The sequence below is a fragment of the Apodemus sylvaticus genome, chromosome 6 (assembly GCF_947179515.1).
Source record: "Apodemus sylvaticus chromosome 6, mApoSyl1.1, whole genome shotgun sequence".
Taxonomy (NCBI): domain Eukaryota; kingdom Metazoa; phylum Chordata; class Mammalia; order Rodentia; family Muridae; genus Apodemus; species Apodemus sylvaticus.
This window is the reverse complement of record NC_067477.1, coordinates 99945961-99971753: the sequence shown is the minus strand read 5'-3', so window position 1 is coordinate 99971753 and position 25793 is coordinate 99945961. Positions and strand designations below refer to the sequence as shown.

Sequence of the window (25793 nt, the reverse complement as noted above, 5' to 3'; positions counted from 1 at the left end):
TGTCTGTCTGTCTCTATCTCTGTCTCTCTGTCTCTGTCTCTGTCTCTCTCTCTCTCTCTCTCTCTCTCTCTCACACACACACACACACACACACACACACACACACACACACACAGGGCGGGGCGGGGTGGAATGATGAAGGTTGAAGAGGTAGCTAGGCAGTGGAGAGCACTTGCTATTCTTCCAGAGAATCTGGGTTCAGATCCCAGCTCTCACATGGCAGCTCACAAACATCTGTAACTGCAGCTGCAAGGAGGGGAATCCAAGGCCCTCCTCCTCCGACCTCCATGGGCACAGGCATGTACATGGTATACATACAGGTAAAACATTCATTGCATAAAAGTAAACAAATCTTTAATAAAGGTTGTCAGAGGCTGGAGCTCAATCAGCAGTTAAGAGCACTTGCTCTTACAGAGCAGAGGACCCAGGTTCAGTTCCTAGCGTCCAGATGGCTGCTCACAGCCATCCATAAATCCAGTTGCAGTAAATCTGACACCCTCTTCTGATTTCCACTGGCACACACAGACACAGACACACACACACACTATACATACACACACATACACACATACTTACATACTTATATGCAGGCAAAACATTCATACACATAAAAAGTAAACAAATAATTTTAAAGGTTTTTAGCACTTTAATAGTCAACTGCTTAATTGCCCAGTACAACAATCACATATTCTTACAAAAAAAATCTGAACCTGAACTTAATGGAGATAAAAGTTCAGAGTCTTAGTACATAAGAGGTTCAGATGCTGCCAAGTTAAATAACTAGTGAAGGAAGCATCAGCCACACCTAGAAAGTTAGATTCCTGCAGAACAAATGACCCAGTTTCTCCGGGAAGAAGGGAGGGGCAAGGAGTAACAGACTTAAGAATACAGAAATAGCTACACTGTAGGAATCACTCTGAATCATGGCAAACAAGCTAGCTGTGGGAGCACTCTTTTTGTTGTTGTTGTTTTGTTTTTTGTTTTTGTTTGGTTTATTTTTTATTTTTTCCGAGACAGGGTTTCTCTGTGTAGCCCTGGCTGTCCTGGAGCTCACTCCTAGACCAGGATGGCCTCGAACTCAGAAATCCGCCTGCCTCTGCCTCCCAGAGTGCTGGGATTACAGGCGTGTGCCACCACGGCCTGGCAGGGAATACTCTTATTAAACATTCAGAGAACTAAGCATGTACTGAAGTTAGAAACCAACAATTTGGAGTCTCTAAAGACTACCATATACACTTAGAGTTTAAAATAAAAAGTATTTCTAGTGTGTATGTTTAAAGTGTCCACGATAAAAATAGCTGACCTAACATTTTCATTGTCAAACTGAGCTAAATCAATCCTGTATCAGTGGACAGTTAATAAGAAAGAGTAACAAATGCATGTATCAACAGCCTTTGGTTTCTTAGAAACCAAAACCAGGAACGCAAAGCTTCTGCACAAAGTCCCAAACCCAAGCCTGAGTTCCAGACCAGTTTAGGCTTGTCGGCAAGACTCATTGTCCAACCCCAGAGCTGGGAGCAGCACACTGCCACTCCTGCCCCAAAAGACACTTCGGCATCCACCTGCCCAGTAGGTGCAGGCTAAGGGAACTTACTGACTCCTCAGAAGGAAACCAACCACTGCTTCCAGACCACATCACCACTCGAGAAGGCAAAGATGCACTGGCCGCAGCTGAGAAAAAGCACAACTGAGATTCAAAACTACCATTGTTAAGTACACACCATTCCTCCTCATGCTTCAACCAACAGACCTGCCTCCTCCAAAATAAGAACTTCTCATTTTTTTTTAAGGTTTTTAAGATAAAAATACTTTCTAGAGGACAATGTGGAGAGTCTAGCCTCTTTTAAAACTGTCTAAAGGGGGCTGGAGAGATGAGTCAGTGCGTACTATTCTTGCAGAGGACCCAGGTTCTGTTCCCAGCACCCACATGGTGACTCACAAGAGTGTGTCCCTCCAGTTCAAGGGATCTGACACCCTCTCCCGGCCTCCACAGACAGCAAGCACACATCTGATGTACATACATACATATGAACACTCATACACATAAAATAAAAATAAATAATAGCAGCTGGGAGGTGGTGGTGCACACCTGTAATCCCAGCACTCTGGGAGGCAGAGGCAGGTGGATTTCTGAGTTCAAGGCCAGCCTGGTCTACAGAGTGATTTCCAGGACAGCCAGGGCTACACAGAGAAACCCTGTCTCGATAAAACTAAAATCCAAAAAAAAAAAAAAAAACCACAAAAATAAGCTACCTAAAATATGTGAGTTGATATTTTTCTTTCCTTTTGACAATAAAGGATATTCAAATCATTTCAATGGACCTGGAATTCCTCAGAACAGCAGCTGCCTGTACTAGTGTTTATTGATACACAATAAAAAGGGCAAACATTTGTAAAAGAAACATCAAAAACATTCAACTATTTTATATGAACCAAAAATTAAGAATAATTCTATTTAGGGCACAGGAGTATATACTATGTAGCTATTTTTCCCTGGAACTCAAGCCTCCCAAGTGCTGGGATTATGGGCATTTTTGTTTGTTTGCTTGGGTTTCAGAAACAGGGCCTGACTGTTGCCCAAATTAGCCTCCAATGTAGAGCAATCCCCCTGCTTCAGCCTTTCAAGTGCTGGGACTAAAAATATGAGCCACCTTTTATGAGAGATAGAGACAGACTCTTCTGCAGTTCAGGGTGGGCCTGAACAGGCTGGTCAGCCTTTCATGACTTTAGCCTCCTGATCCTACCTCACCTCCAGGCTATTAGTATTACAGGCCTGCCTGTGCTACTACATCCAGACTTAAAAATATTTTTTAGGGTTGAAGAGACAGACAGCTCAGAGGCTAAGTGTAGTTGCTGTTTTTATAGTAACTCTAATTCCTTAGGACCTGGCACCTTCCTCTGACCTCCAAGGACACTAGACACAAAAGTGGAACATAAACATGCATGCAGGTATAGCGATTATACGCATAAAATTAAAACAAATAAGATTTAAAGAGATGACAGCGATTACACTAACTGCTCTTCTAGAGGTCCTGAATTTAATTCCCAGCAACCACATGGTAGCTCACAAACATCTGTAATGGGATCTGATACCTCTTCTGGTGTGTCTGAAGACAGACACAGTATACTCACATACATGAAATAAATAAATCTTTAAAAAAATTAAAACAAATAAAATTTTAGAAGATGAATCAACCTAAATATCCAAATCAGTGAGTTCATCAAGTCATTTGCCTGCAGCTCTGAGCCAGGCACTAAATGAAGCCCAAGAGCTGAAACACAGCAGCGAAGGAACAAAGCCCTTCCCCAACTGAACACAGATATGCACAGGCCTGGGTCACACACCTACAATCAGGCAAGTCAGAGGCATGTGTTAGGAGAGTGGGGGCTACACAGCAAATTCCAGGTGTCACACACCCAGAGTAAGACTATCTCCAGAAAAGGAAGGGCGGGGCTAAAGAGACCTAATGGAGGGAGGCAAGGGAAAGAAAAGGAAGGAGGGAATGGAGAAGGAACAGAGGATAGTGTTGTGGATAGTAAAGCAAGATAAAAGTACTGAGTAGCTTCTACAGGGTGGTGGAGAGAGCTCTTTACTGCTGCAGAATACTTGAGTAAACCTGGGGAACATAAGTGTGAAGGCATGCTGCTAACAGATGAAGTTAATCAACACTCATTCAAGGTTCTGATTCAAAACTCAAAGTTGATAGCTATCACCCTTTTCTAACACAAGATGGACATAGTGATTTGATACTGCTGTCATACAGCTTAGGGGCACCAATGGGAAACCCTCTGGAAACCTGCCCCTGGGTCAGCCAACTTGTTCAACAATTCCCAAGCTTTCTCTACTACACTATCTACATAGAACATCCCAAGACTGAAATTCTCTTCCAAAAGAAGACAAACAGGCTCAGAGAAGACTAAGTAATGTGTCTACCATCACAAACGCTGATGCCACTAGTGTGCCAAAGAACCAAAGGAAAACTAAAACCTAGTGTGACAACACAGCCCCGGGTGTTTTAAATTCCCTCCAGGCTGAAATACTCAGCTTTGCAGAAGCGCCGCTCTGGAGCACAAGTGAAGAGTCTCGCCCTCCGGGGACTGCCTAGCTCTTTGGTCTTTGACTTTCTAGCATTTCAAACAAACATGACATTTCTTCCTTCTGAAACTTACAGCTCTCTGTGTCTTCTTCTGGATACTTTTGGCTATGACATGTGTTATCACACAGATTAGGAAATGACCAAAAAGGAGCCATGTTTTGTTCACTACAGCATCTTTTTCTTGTGGCATTATCTAACAAGGCCCCAGGCTGGTCTTGAACTCCTGATCCTGAATCGACCTCCCAAGTGAGGGCCACCACACCTAGCTCTCATTATAGTATTTTACCACAAAATATTCAGCATGGAAGCTTGACCAATCAGGATCAAGTCCACAAACTACAAGAATTCTTAATGCTGAACTGCCAATACAACCCTTCTGCTGTAACTGCCTTGATGCAGGCTGGGACACGAACTCAGTGTCATTTAAGATCCTAATCGCACATACTGACTTAGAGACCTAACTTCAGTATTGTTCTTTCATTGTCAGTAACATGGACCAGGGCTCCTCAGTGTGGCCCCGCACACCAGGAGTATGAGCAGCTGGGAACTTGTTAGAAACACAAACATACAGAAATCCTCAGTGTGGGGCCCAGCAATTTATGTTGCCTTCCAGGTGATTCTCATGTGAATCCAAATCTGAAAACCACTAAACAAGCTTGGCAGCGGCAGAGCTCCTACCGGTAATCTTAGTCACTGAAAGGTGAGGCAAGAAAGATGGCTGGAGTTGAAGGCCACCCTTGGTGAGAACGAAAACCACTGGCCCTCCAAGGCCCTCCTAGCCCCATACATTAGAGGAAACAAAAAAAGAGGAAGAGAAAACCACTTAAGCTAAAGTAAGCAAACATCTAAAAATAATGCTTCCTGCTGGAGACCAAGCAGCTGATCCATAAGCAAGCCAGTGGGGACACTCAACGTAGGGTGCTTGTTGCACTCTACCTTAATTTATAGTAAGGCGCGGTAGACACCTGGTTCCGTTTTACAGCTAACACTCATATGTTTAAGATCCAGCTCACCCAGCTCACTTTTACTTGGCCTTCATTGCTTTTAAAAACCAGAAACCAGGTAAGTTAAACTGGAGAACACATAAGCTGCAGAACTCCCAAAGGCCAGAGGACACTACTCAGCATCTGAGAGCCCGATCAGGGTAGGTTTTTAAGAACATGTGAAATGCTAATCTACAAAGTTGAGCAAAGGGAGAGTTTCAAAAGCTATTCATATCCCAGTTTCTTAATGTATAAAAATGGGGCTTGGGGAAAAAGAAGGGCAAGACACATATTGTCTATAATATGTGCCTTTTAAATGTACATTTAAAATAGATGTAAAACAGCTACTGTGTTTCTATTGCAATTATCTTCTTCTAATAATTGGATATTACAAATTAGATGTCCTAGAGCCATCACAAACAACTCAATAAACACCAGCTCCCTCTTGGCAAGCAAGCTGGAGCCACCTGCTGCTCCTAATACTGCCTTCTTAGCAAGTGCCCTCATGTCGTCCACGCCTCACCGCAGCTCACTTCCAGAACACACTTTCCTACGACCTCTGCAACACAGGCTGCATTCCTACCCAAATCTCTCAGTAAAAAATAAATGGAAACTGGTGCCTGGCATGCCTGGCATGGAGCCGCACACCTTACTCCCAGCACTCTGGAGGCAGAGGCAGGACAGCTGGAGAATGTTCTCTAAGTCCACACTGCCCTGTTCTTCTATGCCAAGTGCTGTAAGTTTAGTTCCCCGCCTGGCACTACCTAGTGGTTCTTAGTCAGGGACGCTACCTTCCTTACTGCTTTTCTATTTTCTCTATCCTCCTACCTTTGCCTCAACTTTCCTGAATACATATTCTACTTGTTTTTGCTCTTTTCAAACTAGGACTCATTCAACTATATTAAGAACCTCTTGGCACTAGCAATGTGACAGAGATTGATTGATTGATTGATTGATTGATTTTGATTTTTTGGATTTGGTTTTTTGAGACAGGGTTTCTCTGTATAGCCCTGGCTGTCCTGGAACTCACTCTCTAGACCAGGCTGGCCTCCAACTCTGAAATCCGCCTGCCTCTGCCTCCCCGAGTGCTGGGATTACAGGCGTGCGGTGGCAGAGATTTAAAACAACAAATAAACACATACATCCTTAGTAGAGTAAGGAGGAACAATCACACAAAATTATCATAAAATATATCATTTGCTGGGGAAGGAGCAAGCAATTATGGAAGAACATAGCAGGATTAGCATCCCTGCCTGACAAGCCAAGGATACCTTTCCTGAAAGTAGCATCTATATCAAGAGGATGAAGTCAGGACTAAAAGAGATGGCTCAGTACTTAGAAGCACTAGTGTCTCGTCCAGAGGATCTAGGTTTGATTCCCAGAACCCACATGATTGCTTATGACTGCATGTAACTCCAGTTCTACAGGATCCTTTGATACATGTACATGGTGCAGACATATATACAGGCAAAACACACAGAAAATAAAAATGTTTTTGTAAAAAGGATGAAGTAACACCTAAGAGAAGGCATCCCACAGGCTGCAGTAGAAGTGAAAAGGCACCTCAGCTAAACTGTACTGTAAACATCACAGCAAGAGTATACATGGGGCTAGGAAGCCAACTATGGGGGCACAGGCCTTTAACTCTAGCACACAAACCACAGAGGCAGACAGAGCTCTGTGAGTTCAAAGCCAGTTTGGTCTTCATGGCCAGGTTTTGAGACTGTCTCAAAAACAAACAGGGGCTGGAGAGATGGCTCAGCAGGTAAGAGCACAAACTGCTCTTCCAAAGGTCCTGAGTTCAAATCCCAGCAACTACATGGTGGCTTACAACCATCTGTAATGAGATCTGACACCCTCCTCTGGTATTTGGAGACAGCTACAGTGTACTCATATATAATAAATAAATAAATAAATAAATAAATCTTTAAAAAACAAGAAAAATATTTATGAGATTCTTCAAGAGGCAAATGGAGATCAGTTGATAAACATAGAATGAAATATTAAGATCTTTGGGTAATGGGGGCTGGAGAGATGGCTCAGGGGTTAAGAGCACTGACTGCACTTCCAGAGATCCTGAGTTCAAGTCCCAGCAACCACATGGTGGCTCACAACCATCTGTAATGGGATCTGATGCCCTATTCTGGTGTGTCTTAAGAGCACAACAGTTTGCACTCACATAGAGTAAATAAATAAACAAACAAATATTTTTAAAAAAGAACTTTGGGTAAGGTACTATTAAGTAAAAATCTCAATGAACTTCAGTGTGGAGCAAACAAGACTAGAATCTGGGAAATCAGCAGGCAAACTGCTACTGAATGAACAAAGTGAGTAGGACTAAAAGACTCCTGGGATTCTGGCTTGGCTACCTACATAGACATTTGTATGTCATTTGTTTGTATGTATGTACACACACACACACACACACACTGCTAATTAACCAAACAATGATTGTAGGCAAGAACAGAGAAAATCTGTCTCAAGCTGAAGTCAATGGCAAAAGCAGCTTATACGTTGTTCCTTATAAATTTCTCAAGGAAGAAGAGAAAGCTGGACCATTAAGCCACAAACTGGTTCTCCTGGTGTCCATGTGGTGATGCCTATAGGAGATTTGATAAACTTTCCACCTGCTCCTCCTCTTACACAAGAATTGTTATCTCACAGTAAGTTTTTACAGCCATTGAATTTAGAAAATTCTTCTCAAATATAATCAAATTTCTCCCATCAAACTCACAGCATTTTAAAACTACGCTAAATTGTTAAAGTTTAAAATTTATGTCTACATTTTTGTGTTTACCTAGGCATATGTATGAACAAGTATAAGTACATATAATATATTCATGTATGTGAGGAAAATATAAAGTATTAGAAAGATGGGTCTAGAAATATTTATGGACCTTTTAGATTACTTTGTTTTGTTTTGTTTTTTTATAGAATTACATTTCCCTAGAATATAGTTTCTAAGTGTAAATGCAAGCTCCTGGCACGTGCCAGTCTGGGCTACAAAGTGATACCCTTTGTCCTAACAACAACATCACAAATGAAAAAAACAAAGCCTGGACTGGGCCCTGATTACTGTGTCTGTGCCGGACTCAAGGTCAACACTCCTGGAACACACAGGGATGCAGTCTGGCCAGGCGGTCAGTGCAGGAAGCCCTGGGAATGGATGAATTCCTCCTTGGGACTAAGGTATGAGAGAAGGAAAGCAGTGTTCTCTACCAGAACTTCACAGCTAAAACTGTGACTTTATGGGTTTACACCAGTCAGCTGCTTCAACCAATTCTGTATATGGTGAGTGCTCACCAAAGCTGAAACTTACCTAGATCAAGACTAGCAAGTCCTCTAACCAATAGCTGCTCAACCTAAATGAGTCCAGGTGAACCCCTGAAGAAAGCCAGGGCCATGAGGCTCTGCAGTACACTGGTGCACACTCAAGTAAGACAATGGGTCAGCATCAATAACCCTCAGCCCCCTCCCTAGTCCAACTTCAACACTGTTTTCATGTTCACTCTTTTTTTGGGGGGGTGGCAGGGAGAGCAGGAGTGAGATAGGGTTTCTCTGTGTGACCCTGGCTGTCTAACACTCACTCTGTACCCCAGGCTAACCTGCTCCGCCTGGGATTAAGTGCATGTGCCAGCCCCCCACCACAACCCCCAGCTCATGCTCACTCTTCTAACCAAAAAAAGAAATGACAAATGATTTTGGACATACTACACTAACGTGCTTTTGAACATGGAGGTGTGAACCTCAGCTGGATAAGAATGGGGCTTCTGAGAACAGGACAAGATCAGAGAGATATATTTAGCCATGTATCTCTACACTGTCAAAAAGCAAGGGAATCGGAGTAATGGCTGAGACTCTTCAGAGTCTATAATTCCTGTTTGTGGGGCACAAAGAGGACTTTAGGGAAAGACGTGCCAGCGCTCTTAGCTGACATTAAGGCAAAGAGAAACCTTTCTTTCACTTCTCACCACAGTGAAGGCTGTCTTGTCATTGCTTCCCTATCAAGCTAGTTCACACTCTCTTCAAGTCATACTTCCACTTGTATACAGGTGCTATCGTCCACAACAAAAATGGTGAAGAATCAAGTCAACCACATTAGGATGTGGAGACTTTTCACACTCTAAGACTTCTCCAATTTCCCCAGTGCAGCTCACCATCCTTCCTTGGGTCACAGAAACGATTCATCTCTGACTACAACTGCAGAACAAAGTTACCTCAAACCTCCCTTGGACCACTTGTGTGAAGGGTTCAGATTTTATAGGATTGCAGCTAATAAATAGCAACTTTAGTATAACAAGGCCAAGCATATAAATCCTGAGTGCAATGGTGCTACTAATAATGAGCTGTAAAATGGGGCTCAAACTCAGAGCCTGGCACATAAATGCTAGGCAAGCACTGTACTACATCACCTAGATTTTTTTAATTGGGTAGAAAGCTGTCGGTCTCGGAAGAATTCAGTGAGCTGTCATGAGCAGGAAGTGATGAGCAGGCCCTGTGGACTTCTGAAGAAGGACTCTTGCTTTTTTGGCAATGCACAACATTGTCTGTTGCTTCACCCAACCCTCTATTAGACTTGGTTGTTCAAGACCAACAAACGGTTTAAGAACCCATGGTTTTTTTGGTTTTGTTTTTTGTTTTTGATTAACTTACTTGATTTAACACTATAAATATACTAAAGACTGATTAGGTATATAATTTTTTGAAGGGCAAAAAGTACATAATAAACAGAAACTTGGCTTTTAGGCTATTCTGTGGATCACCAAAAATGACTTCAGGAACTGTTATGAATTGCATAACTTAGGAAAGTTATGAGTCACGTGAGCTTAGTCATGATATCATAGTGAAGCTGCAGCTGGGGTGTATAAGTCTCACTTTGATTTCAAAACTGTTTTTCCTTTGTGTTACTTTTAATAAAAGAGGATGTGGTGGGTGGAAGAGAAAAAAAGTAGGTCACAGATTTTGTGTCTGAAACATTTTGAAATTTACCTTAAGATTAACATACACACAACAGTATCTATTTAATCTCTGAATGGGTCTCTTTCCACTATGCCATAAACCTGCAAAGATGAATAATATTTCATCTTTATATCTTTAATGCCAGGCTTAATTCTGGGCAGTCCCAATATGAGTTCTTCAAATCTTAGATCAGTAGATTATTCCTATGGGTTTAGTTTTTGTTTTCTGACATACAATGTGCTACACTTTGCTTTTAAAATTAAAAAAAAGAAAGAAAGAAATGCATCCAAGCATTGTGGAGGCAAAGGCAGATTAATAAGTTCAAAGCCAGCCTGGTCTGCATAGCAAGTTTCAGGACAGCCAGGCCTATCAAGTTAGACTCTGTCTTAAAAATAAATAAAAAATTTAAAATTCCTATGATTTGTATACATTGCTGAGAATCAATCTAGAAATAATGTAGCTTTCCTCTACACTGGTAAGAGTCCCTAGGATTCATGCTTTTCTTTCTACCCCTGGACAGAAAAATGGTAATAAGTTGTTTCAGAATGGTGCAAAAAAGAAATCACTTCATTGTTTCAAATGCAAGTTTATTCTTAATAACATACTTAAAATGAAGCATGTCCTTATCTCTGCTAACCATCCTGAAATTTCTTCTTTCACCTTGTATCAAGTTAGATTTCAGCACTTTCTAACTAGCTCCTTTGCTGTTCTTTAAATTTGTCACATACATAATCCACTTTAAAATGCAAACACACACAAGAAAGTTATTTGGATACAAACATAAAACACATTCAGTGTCTACTCCAGTTAACTACAACCTCTGTTCAGTAAATAAGATGAAAACACAAAGTAAAAAACTAACACAAGGTAAAAAACTAACACAAGGCAGGGAGTGATGGTGCAAGGTTTTTAATCCAGCTCTTGGGAGGTAGAGGCAGACAGATCTCTATGAGTTCAAAACCAGCCTGGTCTACATAGTGAGTTCCAGGCCAACTAGAGATAAATGGTGAGATCCTGTCTCAAAATAGACATAAAAAATAAAACAAACAAACAAAAAAACCCAAACAAACAAACAAACAAAAACCCAAGGCTGGAGATGGCTCAGCGATTAAGAGCACTGATTGCTCTTCCAGAGGTCCTGAGTTCAATTCCCCCCTCCCCAACCACATGGTGGCTCACAACCATCCGTAATAGAATCTGATGCCCTCTTCTGGTGTGTCTGATAGTTACAGTGTATTCATATACATAAAATAAATAAATAAATCTTTAAAAAAAACCCACAGGGCTTCAATCTGAATAATAAAATACTATAAAGATATGATTGTAACTTCACACAATGGGAAAATGCTGTTTCTTGTTTTGTTATTGATTAACTGAAAAGCCTTAGAGGGCAACATTTGCAAGCTAAAAGATTCTAAGACACTTCGTAAGCTCCCTATCATCAAAACGGTTTCACACTTTATTACTGATTAACCGAAATGTCTTAGCCACTTTTGCAAGCTAAAGGATCCTAAGATACCTGTTAAATTGCCTACCGCCACTTTCATTTCAAAACCTCTAATGCATGCCTTTCCTTATAATCTGATCTCTAAAATAATTCAAGTAGAAATATGTTTCTAGGCTATTTAAACGGGTCAGCCCTGGAGATCTTTTAAAAACTATAAGGAAAGCATTCATCGTGGCAAGCCAATTCAAGAGCTGGCTTAGAATTTTGAGCCTCTCTCGGCGGCTAAGCACTTCTCCAACAAGACAGTGCTTAGGATGATCTCGAAATCCAATGCAAGATTTCAAATACAGTCGAAAATGCAAATGAAACTACTTCAGTCGCCACCTTCCAACCAGGTACTGCATCAAGTACCTCCTACATAAATTCAAGTTAGCCTTTGAAAGCCAACAAGTGGTATAGAGCTTTGAGCCCATCCTTTCTTCCAGGGTCTTGCTTTTGACAGAAGCATTTAACACCTTAGATTCACTTGTTCGCAAGCAAAGGACCTCGACCAAATCTCACACTCCACAAACGAACCATCCATGTGTCAATACCTCTTTTCTAAACATTCCAGAAATAAACCTAGGAGAACCTGCCCCTCCCAGGCCGTCGGTCCCTATGGGAGACCCCTCCAGGATGTCCCTCCTCACGGACACAAGCCCATCTCTTTACTCTCGCTGAACACCGAGAGCCACACCCCCTTCCCACACTGAAAACTTCGGGACGCGCCAATGTAGCCCAATATCCCGCCCCCAGAGTCCCGGCACGTCCCTCCAAGCACTCTCGGGCCAGATAAGTCAGTTTGCTCCCCGGGCTCTGCTCCCCGAACTCTTACCAAGTCGCAGGTGGGAGCCAGAGCCTGGTTCCTCCGGAGGTCGGGGTGCCAGGACGAAAGGCACCAAAGTGGTCAGGAAGAGGAGACGCTGCCTCATGTTCCCGTCCACCACCTCTCTGGGCAACCTTCTCCTAAAGAGCGTTCGGGAAACTGCTCACATTGGGAAGCGGAGGTGATCTTCCTTCCCAGCACTGCTCTGCAAAGTTTTCCCTCCCGCGCCTCCTACAGGAAAGACTCAAGAGCTAGGCTCAAGTCCCCGGAAGTACAGGCGGCGCTCGCTGAGAGCCGCTCAACTCGCTTCCGGCCGCAGGCGCGGACCACCCCGCTGCCCACAGCCGGAAGAAGGGTGCCGAGGTGCATTGTGGGAGGCGTGGCTCGCCCCGCCCCGGCGCGGGCTGAACGCCATCTTATGGGCTCTGGTCCTTCCTGGCCCCTCTGGGACCTGGTTGGCGCCTTCCTGGCCTTTAGCTGGCGGCGTCCTGACTCGACCCTCTCTCTCCCCTCTGTCCCCGGATGACCGCGGGGAAGGAAGGTGGGAGAGGATGGGAAGGCCCTCAGATGGGTGCGTCCTTCTTCATCCTGATTAAAATCCCCTTTTAAGGGGAAGTCTGGAGTGGGGTCAACTCTCTGCCTATAGGATGGGGGCGTGAAGTTGGCCACAGTGCACTAGGGATCCGCCACACGGGGATCGGGTGTGCTGTTCGACCACCTGCTGCCGGAGACTGGGTCTCTGTTGTCGCTGAAAATGCTCAGGGGACTGTACATAGACTTCTGAAAGTACATTTATTTGATCGTTGGCTCCTTACTCTAGGCACAGTCTCCAAGATCCGGAATGCTAATTGTCCACTCACCTGTGAACAGGAGCGACCATCTCTCTCTCTCTCTCTCTCTCTCTCTCTCTCTCTCTCTCTCTCTCCCTCTCCCTCTCCCTCTCCCTCTCCCTCTCCCTCTCCCTCCTCCTCTCCTTTTGGTTTTTCGAGACAGGGTTTCTCTGTGTATCTCTGGTCTCTGGCTGTCCTGGAACTCACTCTATAGACCAGGCTGGCCTCAAACTCAGAAATCCGCCTGCCTCTGCCTCCCAAGTGCTAGTGCTACGAATAAAGGCATGCACCACCACTGCCCTACTACTCCCCCAACTCCTGTAGTTTGTTTCCCTACTCGATCCCTTGTGGTTTTGCAGTCTTTTTTTTTTTTTTTTTTTTTTTTAGTTCTGTGTGTTTACTCTTTGTGGTGCTGAATATTAATAGTCCTGGTCAGATTTCAAGTTGTCTTCCTGAAAAAGAAAGACTAATTTAAATTTGTTCGTTGTGGAATGTCTTGCATCATTTTTAACAGTTACTGACTTAGTACAATTTTTGGTATGTTAGCTAAACTAGTCTATACAACCGAGGTTTTAAAAAAAAAAAAAAACGCTTTCACTAGACACATTCATGGCATACCTAACCAAGAAAAAAAAAAATCCACCCCCATAAATTAGATGTCAGCTTTTTAATAATAGAAATGCTATGATATTTCTTTTGAGTGTCCAGGCTCTGTATCTCCAGGTTTGTAACTTTAGTAGACTGAAGATTATATTTTTGTGTCGCCTAGCCTTTATGCAGCTGAGTTATGTTTCGTAAATGCTATTTCAGTGGCTCTCAACTTTCCTAATGCTTCAGACCCGCTAATTGATTCAGTTCCTCGTGTGTGGTAACCCTGAACCATAAAATTGTTTAGTTACAACTTCATGACTATAATTTTGCTACTGTTATGAAGCATAATGTAAATATCTGAAATGCAGGGTACCTAATAATGGGACCACCCCCCACAAAAGGATATTGACCCACAGGTTGAGTACTACTGTGCTAATTTTCCAAAAGCTCCTGATCCACTTTAACATAAGTTTTCAGGATAAGTCCCAATTTTAAGTAGTCTTCAACATCCACAAGTCCTGCAAATTATGATTCCAATCTGAAGTTCATCTTTGATTTGACAATCGTCCATATCTTTTGGATAAAAGATCTCCACATGGGGGAGATAAAGAGCCAGAGGAACATCTCGGAGGGCCATGCAGAGCTGGTGCCCACAGCTTGGTATGGTGACCCGGGCCTCTCATCACAGCACTAGGAGGCTGACAATAATAGCCAGGGCTTTGTGGAGAAACTCAAGAGTTGCAAACTGACATCCAAGTCTGATCTTCAGGGGTTTATTTTTGGGGGACTTGTTTGGTTCTAGCAGGAAAAAAGTTTGATGGGCTTTTTGAGCTAGGCTCATTGTGTAGGCTCCCTGTCTCCTCGGCTTCCCAACTGCTGGGGTGACAGGGCATGAGCCTCCACGCTTGCCTTCAAGCCTGGATCTTATTCTCAAAGGGTTTTTTGTTTTGTTTTGTTTTGTTTTGTTTTGTTTTGTTTGTTTTTTTCAAGACAGGGTTTCTCCGTGTAGCCCTGGCTGTCCTAGAACTCACTCTGTAGACCAGGCTGGCCTTGAACTCAGAAATTCCCCTGCCTCTGTCTCCCAAGTGCTGGGATTAAAGGCATGTGCCACCACTGCCCGGCTCCTCCAGTATTTTTTTTTTTCAGAAAAAAAAAATCACCCCATAAATATCTACCCACTCACTGAGCCACCTTGGAGCCCTACGATGTATGTGCAGTACTATATTTTGTAAAAACTAAGAAATCAGACTGGAGAGATGGCTCAGCAGTTTAAAATACTAGTTCTTGCAGGAGTCATGTACCCAACACTCACACAGTTCCAGGGCATCTGATGCCCTCTTCTGGCTTCTTTTTTGTTTGTTTGTTTTTTATTTTCTGGATTTGTTTTTTTTCGAGACAGGGTTTCTCTGTGTAGCCCTGGCTGTCCTGGAACTCACTCTGTAGACCAGGCTGGCCTTGAACTCAGAAATCTGCCTGCCTCTGCCTCCCAGAGTGCTGGGATTACAGGCGTGTGCCACCACGGCCTGGCTCCTCTTCTGGCTTCTAATGGCACCAGTATTGTGGGAGCTTTTGGGGATCCGACTTCGGGTTCAATGATAGACACAGACACACCTGTATGGTATAAGGCTGTTAGCTGGGGCAGCGCCTCAGCTACCCATCCAGCTCCACCCAGCTCCCTGCTCTGTTCCTGTTCTTCTTCCTCCTCCTGTCCCTCTACCCCAGCTCAAGCCACCAGCCTTTTATCAAAGGTCACATTCCTTTCTCATACAAAAAAGCTACCAGCATAGTGGGTTACACACACACGCACACGCACGCACATATGGTATGTTGGGGTAGCTTACCCCCACACATACTGTATCAACTGCCTGTGAAAGTATGGCCCCGTTTTCTCAATTGTTAATTGCTGTCCTGGTAGCACCGGGCGCTGTTGGGATATGTAAATGTTTGTCACTTCTACACCTGCCCCTAAAGAGCGTTCTCTGAGATGATCATGTTAGAAAGTAAACTGTGGGAGAGGTCATGGAAGGTCATGTTGCCCTCATTCTGAGATATGTACTGGGCATAGACCTGCTGCTGATTGGCTGAGAATGAGTAAGCTGTAGAACTCATGCTATAACCAACTATAAAATATACATATATATGTGTATGTATGTATATGGCTCCTAGCCTGCTTTTATGCATATGCAGAGGAGTCATAAGTTAGTATGAGACAAATATTTGGGTTCAAAATCATTCTGACAGGATAATGCCAGGGAACAGCCTATTTCCCCCTAACTTCTGAATTCTGGGGTTAAGTCTTATGATTTGATTATCCTTCCCCTGGTCCCATTTTTGCTTGAATGAATACAATAAAATCCATAAGTCAGTTTAATTGTTGCCCAGCAATTTAACCTCCTTTCCTTTGGTCCAAGGCAAGTAGCTCTGTCTCTGTCCCTCAGCATCTTCCCTCTCATCCTGCCTATTGGCAGAGAGCTTTTCATAAACCATAAGACAGCACATGCTAGGATACTGGAAAGACAATTTTTAAAAAAAGATGTTTTAGATAACAGGCCCTGAAAAAACAGGTCAGAATCTAGAAGTGGCTTTTACCTTTAACAACAACCAGATGGTTCGAATGGATGTTGGTCTGGTGGTGGTTGTTAGGAAATACAACACGTCCAGTAGGGGGTTATGTGGTGGGCCCATGCCAAGGCAACCCTGAGCCAGATCTGGTAGAAGAGAGGTTTATTCAGGGGAAGAAAGGGTAGTGAGGACATGGAGAAGAGGTAGAGACAGACTGACGGAAGTAGAGCCATGAGAGCAAAGAAGGGACAAAGAAGAATGAAGGAAGAACAGAAAGGGGGAAAGAGAAAGGCTGGCAGGAAACAGAGCACCGAGCTGGGGTAGACATCTTTTTATACACCGGGGCACCTACAGGTGAGGAGGTGATGACGTAGCTATCAAAGGTCACATTCCTTTCTCATACAGAAAAGCAACCAGCATAATGGATTACACACACACACACACACACACACACACACACACACACACATGGTGTGTTGCTAGGTCCCTGGGATGAGACTAACAGAGTTGCATGTTAACTAAGCCAATGGTGTTCCTCCCTGTTTAATGCTCAATACATTTATTAAAGTTTAGGTGTAGAAATTCCTGGCCACTGGCAGGTAAGCCCATCCATCCATCTTGTCAAGAATAGTTTATTCATTCTTGACACAGGATCTGGGGAACACCTGATGCTATAGATTCTATGGCTCAAACAGTAACACTAACACTTAACATTAACACTGCAATGGGAAGCATCACCAGAGCTGACTGAGATTTGGTCATGACTACACTTAGGATGTAGACTAGGCAAAAGCATTCAATGTGTATTCAGAGGATGCATGTGCCACAGTGAAAATCCCACATAGTGAGGCTTAGGTGTCTCCTAATTCTGATTCTGTGTGATCCTTGTACAATGTGATGTACTTTGGATAGATATTACCTTAAATAGATATTACCAATTAAACATTGGTTCATTACCTATATAAGGTGGAGTCCTTGGCAGTTGGTTACTCTTGGTTGACATTTTACTTGATTCTGGAAAGAACTTAAAAGCAAACATTTTTTTTTCTGAGACAGGGTTTCTCTGTGTAGCCAATGGCTGTCCTAGAACTCACTCTGTAGACCAAGCTGGCCTCGAACACAGAAATCCCCTGCCTCTGCCTCCCAAGTGCTGGGATTAAAGGCATGCGCCACCACTGCCCGGCGCAAACATCATTTAAATTTGTGAGTAAGATAAGAGCTGAAGTGGAGAATGTGGTTGCCATTTGATTGTTAGTTTCCTGCACCATGTTCTATATTTTTATTTTCTAGTTGTGGCCACTCTTCAGCTCCAAAAGAAGTCCTCCATGGAACAGTAGTGCAAAACATTGAGCCTGGGGCTGGTGAGATGGCTCAGCGGATAAGAGTGCCGATTGTTCTTCTAGAGGTCCTGAGTTCAAACCCCAGCAACCACATGGTGGCTCACAACCATCTATAATGAAATCTGAAGCCCTCTTCTGGTGTGTCTGAAGACAGCTACAGTGTACACATATAATAAATAAATCTTAAGATGATCCAGGCTCAATTCCCAGCATATACATGGAGGTTCAAATCTATAACTCCTATTCCAGGAGATCTTATGCCCTCTTCAGACAACCAAGCAGACATGCTACAGACAAAACTCTCATGTACATAAATGAAGCTAAACATTTTGCAGATATCCCTGAATCATTTAGCAGCATCCTTTTGTCTTGCTGATAGAAAGAGGCTTAGTTATTTTCTCCAGGTATTGATGCCTGGAATGACAGTCCAGGGTTCCTAGTGTCCAGTCCAGGGCACATTGCCTGCACCTAGTGCCTGTCAGTGGGCCCTGGCTGAGACAAGCTAGCTCTTGACTATCACCTGACCGCTGAAATGAGTGTGGATCCAGTTGGTAAGACCATGCTAACCTTCTAAAAACACACCTGGAAAGCCGATCATCCACTAATGTCGCCTCTACCACCTCAGGACCAGGCCATTCCAGTTGAGCACCTGATGCAGAACTCTAATGAGGTCTATTTTGAGAGATGAGAGAAGCTATGCTCTTCTAGTCAAGAGCTCTTAGGTAGAGGAGTGTTTGCCCTTGAGATCTGTTTTAAACAGAGGAGATGGCCTAAGTTAGGTATGAAATGCCATCTGATTTTAAGGAGAGAGGGTTCTCAAAGTGAATCTCATTAACATGTGTTTGTCAAGCTTTTGGGGTTTGCTCCATGTAGGAAGTTGCACCACTCCCCCTCTAACTAAATGCAATGTTTCTATCAGCATCCCAAAGGCAGGTAAGCTGTCCTGGGAAGTCCAACAGAACTCATTTCCTCTCCCAGATTGCTCCTATATTTCTTCCCACAAATGGAAGGGACTGATGAAACATATTTAAGAAAGGCCCAGGGCTGCCAGTCTACCTTCCTTCCAAGTTGTTGTTCATAAACTAAAAAGAAAACCTGTCAGATGGGCTGGGGAAATGGCTCAACTGTTAACAGCATTGACTGCTCTTCAGTTAGTTTCCAGCACCCACACTGCTGCTAACAGTTGCCTAAAAGCAGAAACCTCCAGTTTCAGAGGTTCTGACACCCTCTGCTAGCCTCCATGTGCAATGCATGAACACTGTGCCTGGGCAGATGCACACAAAGGCAAAATGCACACAGAGAAAATAATAATAAAATCATGTCAGATTTTTATTGCCTACATAGTTTGAAAAGTCTGTGATGAAACTTGGCAGTGTACAAAGACTAGAAAATCTCTATCTCACTTAGGCAGTTACCGCATACATTCTTACCCATGCCCCCTCCCTCCACATAGGGATAACCAAGGTATATGGCAGAACCAGGCTGGCATTATTTTAGTTCTCTAGTGCCTCCCAACTATGTGGATACAGGTGGATGACACCAGGCTCAGATATCTGAACTTTTAGCTAGTACCCAATACATAGAACCCTTGGGTTTTTTTTTTTTTTTTAATTGGGTAGCCAATAGCCCTGGAACTTTCTAGAAAAATGAGACTGGCCTGGAACTCACAGACACCCACCTACCTTTGCCTCTCAAATGCTAGAATTACCACGTACTACCACAGTCAGCCCAATACATATAACTCTTAGATGACAATCTTGAACAGCATATTATAGCTCAGAATGCTATGGCCAGTGATTACTATATTTGTTAGCATAGGCAGAGTTAGGTCCTGATGATATAGAATAGATAGTCAAAAATGTATCGATTCATAAAAGAAGGGAGCTAGAGTTAAGAGCAGGAGATAGAGGCTCTTGCAGAGAACCCAGGTTCAAGTCCCAGCACCCACATAGCAGCACACAACTGTAACTTTAGTTGCAGAGAACTCTGACACTCTCACACAAACATGAATGCAGGCAAAACACCAATTCACAGAAAGTTAAATTTTCTAAAAACTCATTAATGAGACTTGAAATCATTTGCATTCAGCTAATTCTCCATGGTCTGATTTTTTTTTTTCCTCCCCAGAATTCTGGACCCCATCATGAATCTTGGAATATTGATATATTTATTTTACTCATCGATCCAGTAACAGCTGCAATAGTTAGTGCCCCTTATCTTCTGGAGAGGATCTCTCTGTGCAGTCCAGCCTGAGCCTCCCAACTGATTTATAAGTATGCTCTAACACACCAAGCAAGTAAACTCTTGACCAACAAGAACCACAGACATTTCTTCTTGGGTCCTCATTTTTTTCTAATTTATTTCAACAGAAAAACTTTCCCCCACTGTATTCTATCAGAGGACACTAATTAGAAGCAAAATCACTGCTTAATAAATCTTTCATTCCCAAGTTAGTAATTTTCTTTTTGTGTCTGTGTCCTTGACGATCTAGGGCAATAGGACTGCTTGGTACAGTTGGCTGTTTTCTCTTTATTAGCACCCTCTAGTCCTAAATTAGGCTGTCCTGATGTACCCAGGACCTTTTGTGTGCTAAGAAATCACTTTATCACGGAGTACTGCCAGCGCACCTTGCATTTGGAGCAGGATCTTTTTTTCCAAACAGGATGATCTTATGCAACCCAGGTTGGCCTTGACTGTGTAGTTAATTAAGGATGGCTTCTGATCCAAAGTGCTGAGATTACAGATGTGTGCCACCATACATGACTGGGAAAGGGTCTTCCTGCTCTGCCTGGATAGCTGGGATTACTACCATGTAATCCCATGGTAGCTGAGCTTGCTACTGTGCTCAGCCAATTACCTGCTCGCCTCTAATACTCAGTCCTCTACATTTGGAAATTCTTGTATGCAGTGGCTCATAGGCAGGTTAGGTTGTTCATGCCTATACCTAAGAAAGGTGAAACACTGATTAAGGTGGCAGCTATAAAGTTGTGTGGATCAAAGGTCTACCTAATACTCTCGCCCCTAACAAAAATCTCTATCAAACCATCTTATTTACACTCATCAAATCTAATTTCAAAAAGGCTTGACAGCTTCTCCCTATTTATGTTCTTAGTTCTAAAGTTGTGGTGCTGCAACATAGGTCTTGGATCTATGAGTAAATAAACCAGTATTTCAAGATTCATGATGGGGCCCAGAAATCTGGGGGGGGGGGGGGAATCACAGATCATGAAGAATAGCTGAAACACAGGGCCTATGAAAAGACCCTAGGGATGAATTAGAGGTAGCATACTTAGCACTAACTTTCCAGATGGGAAAAAATGAAACCCTAGTAATGCCTGCAGAAATTGAACAACATGCAATCTGCTATCCTTGTAAAGTTCTTATTGTTAGGGTAGTATGGTGAAGTGACTATGTAGTCAGATTTTTGCAAGAATACAGCTTTGGGGTGGAGGCACATGGCCTGTGGCACCAACCACCTTGCCTATATTCCCCGACCTGATCCACCCCCCAGCAGCAGCACTCACTGAATACAATGGACCCTCACCAAAAGACTGAAAGTGAACTCATTCCAATTACAGGACCTTCAAAGGCCTGTATCCTTTCTACTAGGAAACACCAGGCTCAAAGTTTCAGTTAGCTATACACCAAGCTGTTAGAAGGCTCCAGTGGTATTCCACAAAATACATACTTACAAAGAAAAAAAAAAGAAATTGTGTATGAGTCTTTGATTGTACATATATGTGCATGGCCTGTGGAGGCCAGAAAAAGTCAGAGCCACAGGAATGGAGTAATAGTTATGAATTCTGGGGCAACACATAAGTTCTGGGAAATAAACCGAGGTTCTCTCTTAAGAGCAGCAAAGACTCATACTCATTGGTCTCTCTCTCCAGCTCCTAAATGTACATTTTTTTTAATATGGAAACAAATTTCTGCTATCACACACTACCAATACCATGCATGGTAATGTTATATTCCTATGATCCCAGTACACAGGAGGATCAAAAAATGAGGGCAGTCTAGTTGCACAGACCGTGCTTCTTTCTTTCTTTCCTTTTTTTTTTTTTTTTTTTTTTTTGTTTTGGTATTTTTGAGATAAGGTTTCTCTGTGTAGCCCTAGCTGTCCTGGACTCACTCTGTAGACCAGGCTGGCCTCAAACTCAGAATTCCACCTGCCTCTCCCTCCCAAGTACTGGGATTAAAGGCATGCGCCACCACTGCCCAGACCGTGTTTCAAACACAAACATCCTAATATCTAGGTCCGATGATATGGCTTTATTAGAATATTTATCTAGAATATGTGACTCCAAGTTTAAACCCTAAGACACAAAAAAATTTTTTTTTCAAAAACTCTTAATGACCTAACAGGAAAGTCTAAATAATCTCATAGTGGGAAGCTACTGTCGTTGGTAACAAATCCAGGAAGAACAAAGCAAATGTCTACCCTAAATGAATTAGCCCTACCTCACCAAAGCCCGTGCCTCAAACCTTCCAGAGTACACAATGTTGATTGTCTAATCACAGTAAAATTTGTTCGGGTGACAGGATGTAAACAGCAAGCCAGGTTGACCTGAATTTGCAATAGTCTTGCCTTTGCTGGAATTACACATGCATGCCACTAGACAAGCTGATTTAACTTGGGGACTTTGAGACAGTCTTAGCCTGTAGCAGCCCAGGCTGACCTGGAAATATGTATACAACCCAAGCTAAAATAAAATTTGTGGTGAGCTTCCTGCTTCAGCTTCCTGTGTGCAAGAATTACTGGCATGAGTTACTACGGCTACCTCAAACCAACTATACTGTAACTTGTAGTAAGGTCTACAGGTGAATTTTACTCAGGTCCCAAACTAGTTTCAACACTGCCCCCCCACCCCCATTCCACAATACTTTGTATCTCATGAAAACCCCTAATTTAGAATAATCTTCTCTGCAGTTAGTCAGATAACTCAGTAATTAAGAGCACTCACATGCTGTTTTTCTAGAGGACCCACCTCCAATTCTCAGAAGCCACATTAGGTGCTACCCTCTTCTGACTTCCTTGGGAATTTGCAACACACACACACACACACACACACACACATGCACTCACACACACTTGTTTTTTATGTCTGAGGAGCTGGAGAGATGGCTCTGGGTAAGAGCACATCCTACTCTTGCAGAGGTCCCAGGTCTGGTTCCCAAAACCCACATGGCTGTTTACCATCTGTAACTGCAGTTCTAAGGCAACCAACACCCTCACCAGGCCCCATAGGTACAGCATCATAAACTGTCTCCCAAGCACTTGAACAAACCTTAAGTTTTGCCACAGCAAGTCTGAATACCACAACAGTAGTCTTGAGGCAAGACTGATATCATGCAGGAAAATGTTTAATAACTGCCATATATTCTTCTGAGAATATACAGGATGGTTTTTTTTTCCTTTGAAAGGTCTCTGCATTAAAAGATCGCTTAGCACATTCTGTTCCCATGTCTCTTAGGCCCTAAATGGGAAGGTTCCAACAATGCCCCCATAACATTCTCTGGAATTGTTAAAAAAAAAAATTAAAACTAATTTCTAGCCCTAGGATGTGGAATTCAATCTAGGGAGAAAGTCCTTTTAAGATCACTTGAAGTATTACATCACAACCCACTGTTCACTCTTCTAGTGGCAGAGGCAGGCAGATAGCTCTTTGAGTTCAAGACCAACTTATCTACATAGTGAGTTCCAAGCCAGCCAAGACAATGCATGAGACCCTGTCCCAATAATCAGTGCTTTTAAAAATAACCTAAAAAAAATGATTCCGAATTACTTTGTACATTAAGTTTAATTTTAAAATGGCCTCCAAATTTCTTTACTACTTAAAAAAGTGACTCTACAGCCGGGCAGTGGTGGCGCACACCTCTAATCCCAGCACTTGGGAGACAGAGGTAGGTGGATTTCTGAGTTCGAACCAGCCAGGTCTACAGAGTGAGTTCTAGGACAGCCAGGGCTATACAGAGAAACCCTGTCTCGAAAAAACAAAAGCGACTCTCCAATTATTTAAGTAATAAACATTTGAGTACATACATTCTATTCTCATGTTAAAGTTGTCTTTTAACCTAAACAATACACAATGTGTATTTTATAGAAATACCCATCTCTTCCAATTTGAATAATCAGGGCAAAAGAGTAATCGGACAATTATTTTACACTTAAAAATCTAATTAAATCATATATATTGAACTTTGAGATTGCCTTAACATTATCTACAGTTATACCAACTTCCCTGCAAATATTTCATTCTTTAAAGCTGGAGAAATTTCCATTGTGCACACACACTTTTATCCATTGACGGATGTGGAACATCTATTAGTTCTATAATTTGTGTATTGTGGATAGGCTACAACTTGTCTCTGTGGTACAGACTTGGGAATCTTGCAAGTAAAAATTCAAGAGTACAGCAGGGTCGTATCAAGGACTTTTAGGTCTTTAAGAATCTTTATAATGGCTTCTAACAGTGGCTGGACTGGTTTTCTTACTACAGTGAAAGGGGCAGAGTGTGACAGCATAGGAACCTCAGTGTTTAAGAATACTGGCAGTTCTTGTGGAGGACCCAGGTAAAATTCCAACTCCCAGATCAACATGGTAGTTAATAATCTTTAGCTCCAGGTCCAAAGGATGAAACACCCTCTTCTGGGGGCTCCACATCAGGCATGCACGTGGTACAAAACAAATATCCAGGGGAAACAACCATTAAGCACAATATAAAAGATAAAAAATACTTTATGTATTTCTAGTTTGTATAGGTGACTATTTGCCTGCATGTATGTATGCGGCATGAATGCCTGGTCCCCTGGAAAGCAGAAGAGGTCACTGATTCTCCTGGAAGTGGAGTAAATAGTGACTGTGAGCCGCCATGTGGGTTCTTGGAACTGAACCTGATGGGTGTTGGTGGTACTACTACTGTGTAGTAGAGAAACCCTGTCTCAATCTAAAGAAATTTAAAGCCGGGCGGTGGTGGCGCATGCCTTTGATCCCAGCACTTGGGAGGCAGAGACAGCCGGATTTCTGTGTTCAAGGCCGGCCTGGTCTACAGAGTTAGTTCCAGGACAGCCAGGGCTACACAGAGAAACCCTGTCTCGGGGGGAAAAAATTAAAAATAACAAGTATTCTTAAGAGCTGACCATCCCGGACATTTTCTTAATGGCTGCATTCTGACAGATAAACATCACTACCATCTTAAAAATACAATTTTAAGTTCCAGCAACAAACAGATGCAACACTGACAAATATGAGCTTTGCAAAAGGAAATTCTGTTTTTATAAGGTCTACCTCTGTAGACCAGGTTGGCCTCAAACTCAAGAGACCCACCTACCCTTAACCATCGAGCCATCTCTCCAGCCCCACAATAAAAGTGTAAATGATAGTGGTGGCTCGCCTGTAATCCCAGCACTCTGGGAGGCAGAGGCAGGCAGATTTCTGATTTTGAGGCCAGCCTGGTCTACAGAGTGAGCTCCAGGTCAGCCAGGGCTACACAGAGAAACCCTGTCTCAAAAAAACCAAATCCAAAGAACCAAAAAAAAAAAAGGGTCTCCCAATTTGGGCTGCAGGGATGGCTTAGTGGTTAAGAGCACTGACTGCTTTTCCGGAGGTCCGGGAGTTCAAACCCAGAAACCACATGATGTCTCACAATAATGAGATCTGATGCCCTCTTCTGGTGGGTCTGAAGACAGCTACAGTGTACTTACATATAATAAAAGTTTAAAAAGTCTCCCAATTCAAATTCACAAAGTCTCATCCTTCTTTAAAATACTTGTAACCTAAAAGAGTAGTTCTGCTAAATGTCTTGGGGATTTTCCTCCCTTTTAAGAGGCTCTAATGATCAAATGAGTTTTCTACAATTAAGACTTGTTTTGAAACCAGCTCTCACCACTATGTAGCTCTGGATGGTCAAACTTAGCTGCCTGCCTCTACCTCCGACAGTGGATTAAAGGCAAACACACCAATGCCTGGCAGCCATCAATTCACACCCCAACCCAAGCTTTATTTAAATGTTGTTGCATTCTTCTGGTTTCCTCAAAAAACAAATTTAAGGAGCAGGGAATGTACACAAGTGAAAGATGTTCTGTACAAGACTCCGAGGGAAGGGAAGCAAGAAAGGGC

General features: G+C 42.8%; 1 protein-coding gene across 1 annotated transcript in view; it reads right to left on the bottom strand.

Moving 5' to 3' along the window:
* Window positions 1-12666, bottom strand: part of Adam17 (ADAM metallopeptidase domain 17) — a 48801-nt gene extending 36135 nt beyond the window's left edge. The window contains exon 1 of the mRNA XM_052186049.1: window positions 12361-12666. Coding sequence (XP_052042009.1) covers window positions 12361-12457 — 97 coding nt within the window. The 5' untranslated portion in view covers window positions 12458-12666. The remainder of the gene's footprint in view (window positions 1-12360) is intronic.
* Window positions 12667-25793: the final 13127 nt, after the last annotated feature.